Raw genomic sequence first — 5,688 nt, 5'->3', positions numbered from 1 at the left:
GATTCATGCACACTAATATGACCCTGTCTAGAATAAAGGCAGGTGTGGAGAGGACTATGAAATACTTTTTCCACTGCCTACACACTGCCTTTTTGATTCATATATATCCAAAGCTGGAGGGCCACAGAGAACAGAAAACAATGGAATTATTTTAACTAAAAGATTTGTGTCTGTGCTGTGCTATGCAGGGACTGCTGACTGGGGCTTGATTTGATGCCCCTGTTCAGTATCTGTCTACAAAAAAATAATCCTACTTACCCTGGAAAGTCTCCTGTCTATACTATTATGATCCGATCCTCTCATATTGGACACAAACTATGAGCTTAGTCTCACTGCAAACTGTCAGCAAGAACCTCAAACAAACCATCAGCTGTTCAAATTCATCTGAACTTCTGGGAAACTAAAAAAAAAACCAACCAACCCCCAACTTCTGACGCTAAGCACAGAAATGGTCTAACACTTCCCACTTCAAAAATAACCAGGGAAACTCCATTTTCCTCACCAGCAGCTTTAGCTGATTTGCTTACAGAGAAAACCGAGTAGGAAGGGAGTCATGGCATCTGGAAAAGGCAAAACCCACTAAGTCATTCCTTCCTTTCCCTAAACAGACTCTCTCAAATGCTCAGAGCTTAAATTAGTGCTTGAAAAGAAAGGTATTTACTGGAAACCAGCTTCCCCACATTCTCCCATAAATTGCCAGTTTGGGGACACTCGAGTCCTCTCTTGTCCCACAGCTCCTGAGGAGCCCACAAGCAGATCTGCAGTGACAGGTCTGCTCCCCCCAGCTGTGTCATCTCTCTGGTACCCATCAAATCCTGCCACACTACAAACCAGCATCTTGTACTGGAATATTTAAGACCTGTGTATCTATTTATCTGCACAGGGAACACACACTTCTAAAAATTACCATTTCTGCTTTTTCTCCCTCCATTTTCCCCACACTTGAGTCCTCTGGCTGTTGCTCAGCAGAATTTTTCCTTTCCTATTTTTTGTTAGGTTCAGTCTCACTCCCCGACACCACAATATCTGTTCAAAGGCACAGACTTAAGTATATCCAAATAAGTCCAGATGAGGCAAATATAAGAGTTTTTACCAACTGGGGAAAATATAAATATTTCTGTGAGTTTTGGTGATGTTCAAATGCAACATTGTCTCTGAGTGAAGGTTCAGTCACTATAATAAAGCTGATCACCCAATGCACCTTCAAAGGACAGTGAGGCCATTAAAATCCAGTGGGGACTGTGCATGTAACTCCCATTTACACCTGAAAAATTTTAACTTTGTCACTACTGAGAGCATAATATCCCACTTCTGCTGAGAACTCATGCAACAAATTAACAACTGAGGTCCAGCAGCAGGACAAAATCCTAATATTGTCAGATAATGAAGGAAAATTAAGTGGCCAAAAATAGAATCAAGTTTTAAATTGTATATTTTTGTGTATGTCCATGCCTCCTGTCCTGGACACCAAAGCTCTACTTTCTCTCCAAAAGGGACCTCAACCAGAAGGCTGGGAGGGCAGAGAGGTGGAACAGAGAGAGTATATGTTCTCAGCTCAAGCCCAAATCTCCATCTGGATGCTGCTCCCCACTGCAAATCCCTTCCCTGCTGAGAGAAGAGCCAAACCAAACTCTCCCCACGGCTTCAGGTAAGTGAAGCTGCAGCTTGGTGCCATCTCTGCCACCACGAGAACCTGCCCCATCCCAGGTACCAAGCACAGAGCACAAACATACTGTTTCTGTGACCACCTCACCACACAACGAAGACATTTTAGAGCCATCTCCTCGCTGACTTACAAACACAAACTGGTTTCTGAGCAGACCACTGGCTACTCTTTTGGCAGGTAATTGTTTTCTGTCCCTTCAACTCAAAGGCAGGCTGGCACTCAAACTTCAAACTGTCCCCGTGGCGAAAGGTGGATCCTTCTCTCCTGCCGTAGGCTGGGATCCCGGGGTCACCGCAGCTCCCTTGGTCAATCTCTGAAAGAAAGAAAACAGAAGTTGCACGGGGGGAAGGCTCTGAGGCAGAGCTGGGGCAGTGCCCGTCGTACATCCGCGCTGCGTGTCGACGCTCCGGCAAAGACATCGCATCCCAGAGGGAGCACCGGGTCCCTCCGCTCCGTCCCACGCAGGACAGAGGTCAGCAGCAGCACAGGACACAGCCAAGATCTGTCTGTAACACACCATTCTTACCACTCACTGAAAAGCCCCAACAACCTCTCCTAACCACTTCCTAGGACTACCTCGAGAAGTGGTTAATTCGTCCTCCCTGGAGGTAAAGATGGGTGGATGAGGTACTCAGAGATATGGTTTAGTAGTGGACAGGTAAAGCTGGACTTGATCTCAAAGGTCTTTTTCCAACCAAATCCTTAAATTTATCACAACTAAATGAAAAACACAGCGATACCCAAAGAGATCCTACTCTGCATCTGCTTCGAGGACTTCTTTTGAAGCAGACAGACCATGTGTCACTACAGGGGACCTTCAGCACTCTTGGGCAAAGAGGATATGGTTGGGGCATGTTTGCTGATCATGATGTCCACTTTCTCTCCCTCCCTTCCTACCCCTATTTCTATTTCTCCACGTGGTCCCAAAGCAGACACCAGAAACACATAGTTAATCTCTTGCTGCACATGTATTTTGACTTCAGGTAAATGATGGACACCATTTTCTGTTCTCTTCTGCTCCATCCCATTTCATTTCAAAAGGGCTCCCTGCTCCATTACCTACAAAACTTCATTCCTTTCCAGTCTCTTCAGTGCTCCCACATTATTCATCTGCTTCACATTCATCTTGTCTTCCACGTTCCCTAGTTTTTATCCCCATCATCTATGATCAGCCTCGCTGTCTTTTTCTCCCCGCTTTCAATTTCTTACACCAAATTGGAAACTTCTTTTATGACAGTTCCTTTACAGAGGAAAATCGCATAATCCGAGATTTGCATTACTCCATCTAATATTGCAATTTGGTTTCAGTAACAACAAGCACCCCATTATTATGCTGACTTCAGGCAACTCAGATACAGGTGTATTTTGAATAGAAGTCACAACAAGGTACCCAGCTTCTGCTATTGCTGTACGCATCTTGAACTAAGGAGTCACTGCCAGGTAGTGAAGCATCCCAAAAAAATTTAACATAAATTAATATTAAAGTTTTCATTAAATAGGGTGGTTTTTTTTCGCCTAGCAAACTCTTGTCACTGACTGAATTTATGTATCGTCCTGCAGACTTTGAAAATCCACTATTTAAGATTTGTACTTGCATATATGGTCAAAAAATAAAACAATTCAGATATTAAAGTACTGAACTGTATGTTACTCTTAAAAAAAAAAAGGACACAAACAGTGCAAATCATGAAAAGAAATAAAGCTTTAAAACTCAAGAACCAGTAACCAGATCAAAGGGTAGCATGCATATTTTAAACGTTATCATTGTGACATAGACAGAGACACCAGTAACACTTTCTGCTACAAGTCAACAGCCTTTAAAAACTAATTTATTCTATTCCTTTCCTTCCCATGCCTTGAAGTCTTGAAATACAATATTAGCAAAGACCAGTGATGGCGAGCTGTCCTGCTGGGTGCTTTCACCCAGTGTCCCCAGTTCCTGCTGTCACTGAAGCCTGCCATGCTGGGTGCCCTGGGGAAGGAGATGTCAGATGTCCTGGTACCACTCCAGTTGCTGATGTTTGGTCAGAAGGAGGTGGACACTAACACAGGTCACTCCAGCCATCCCTTAAAACAACCCACCACGTGTTGAGGGACAGGGTGAGCAATGCAGACACCTCCCAGCCCACTGTGTACCCGGCACTGCCGGGGTCACGGGGAGCAGACGTGCCAGCACTTCTCAGGCTGCTCCTCCACCTTCAGAGGCTCTTCCACTGAGAAGCAACAAAGCTCTTCAACATACAGACATGCAACAAGCCCACACCAGACTCCAGAGAGGGAGCCCTGTCCTCCTAAAGCCCATGGGACTTTTGCCATCAGGTTCAGCAAGGCTGAGATTTCATCACCAACCCGAGGAGCTTCCCTCTGCACTGACCCATGGGCCCTGGAGGGACAGTGGCCACGGGAACTCCACCAAGGGGCTGCAGACAGACATGCTAAGCAGCTCCAGCTACTGCAGAAGCCAAAGGAAGCTACAAGTGTTCAGCATATTCATTGCTTTTGTAAAATGAGGACATGCTCAAGGCTACCAGCTACTCAGAAAAAAAACCACAGCCAAGCAAAGGGAAGTCCCTTTTGACTCTCTGCTGAGAAAGAATAAAGGTAACACAGAAGCTCTGGAGGCACTGAGGGAATGGTCTCCTCCCTCCCAGGGCTCCCCCCTCACTTCTGAGCTTGTGTAGTCCTTTTCAGTCACACTGCATGAACCCAGCTGGAACATCTCTACAGAGAGAGTGAAATCACAGGTTTAGGAATGGGAGAGAAATGAAGAATTAGAGCTCACATTTCCCACCGTGCACACGATCTCCTTGTTAGCAGCAGGCAAAAAAGGTAACACATTTTATTACATTAGAGAGGTCAGAAAATGGAATTTCTGTCTTGAGAAAATCCCTTGGTTCCTACATTTCTTTTCATACATAGTAAAATTCATGAAATATTTAGCAGGGCAGAAATTCCAAAAATGAGTGATTCAGAAATATCAAAACATGTTACTTCAGTAAAACTGAAACATTTCTCCTGATGAATGTTTAAGTAAAATCATTTCCACATTAGAATAATAAAAGCCAAAACTAAACAAGAACATCTAAATCAAGTATTTTGACATTATTTAAATGAAACAAATCCAAATGAATCTTTCAAAACTTCTCCATCAAATATTATACCATGCAGACAAGATTTTGACAAAAACAGCATTTTCTAACAGAAAATGTTTCCACCAGAAATTTTTCAGCAGCTATTTATGCTATTTGTCTTCTGGTGGTGGGTGGGGAAACTGGGTCCCTTCGCTGAGCACAGCCTACACTTCCAGAGTGAGTAATGGGAGCGAGAACCTCAGCCTGCGTGGGAAGGAGCTGGTTTGAGGAGCACCAAAGCTCCATCTCTGCTTCTCCACACAGCTGCACAGAAACACCACAGGCACCCCAAATTTAAGCCATTCATTTCCTGGGGTTCTGTGGGAATTTCTGCTCCTGTTTGACTTGGCTCTGGGGGAAAATGAGGAAGCAAGCCCTGCCATAGCAAAACTCCAGTTTCTGGGGGAAAAAATCCACAAGATGTGGGATTTGTGAGCACTTAGAAGCCACAGCTAAGGAAATCACACAAGTGTTACCTCTAGTCAGAAAAGACCCTCACGAATACACTTAACCTCACACAAGCTATTTCACACTTATATTATCTCTACTTAAACTAGGGAAAGCTAATAGCATTAAGTATTTATCTGAAGGAATCAGGACCAGGGTGTTTCTATTGCCACGTTTTTTTGTTGATTTCCATAAAGAGGAAAAAAGGATCTAAAGAGGAAACAAGATGAGGAAGAGTGGCTGTAAGGTAGAAGGAAAGGTCTCTTCTTACTGTGTATCTGCCACATCCTCCCCATCTGAAACCACTGTTGCAGGGTAAATGCAGAAACTGAATCCAGCAGGCTCATTAAAACCCTGCGGCATAACATCAAATCACTCCCACCGAGGTTTAGACGAGACTTAAATACAAGTAACATGACCCTGAGAACAGTTCAGGTCAACACA

The 5,688-nt window shown here is 44.1% G+C and overlaps 1 protein-coding gene across 1 annotated transcript in view; it reads right to left on the bottom strand.

Annotated features, from left to right (window-relative positions):
- LOC104525642 (CUB and sushi domain-containing protein 2) overlaps window positions 1–5,688 on the bottom strand; it is a 291,143-nt gene that overhangs the window by 126,237 nt on the left and 159,218 nt on the right. Inside the window, 1 exon segment of the mRNA XM_010168859.2 lies at window positions 1,797–1,979. Within this exon segment, the coding sequence (XP_010167161.2) occupies window positions 1,797–1,979 (183 nt within the window).

The sequence above is a fragment of the Antrostomus carolinensis genome, unplaced genomic scaffold (genome assembly GCF_000700745.2).
Source record: "Antrostomus carolinensis isolate BGI_N321 unplaced genomic scaffold, ASM70074v2 scaffold3800, whole genome shotgun sequence".
NCBI lineage: Eukaryota > Metazoa > Chordata > Aves > Caprimulgiformes > Caprimulgidae > Antrostomus > Antrostomus carolinensis.
The sequence above is the reverse complement of the archived record's forward strand: the minus strand, read 5'-3'. Positions and strand labels throughout refer to the sequence as shown.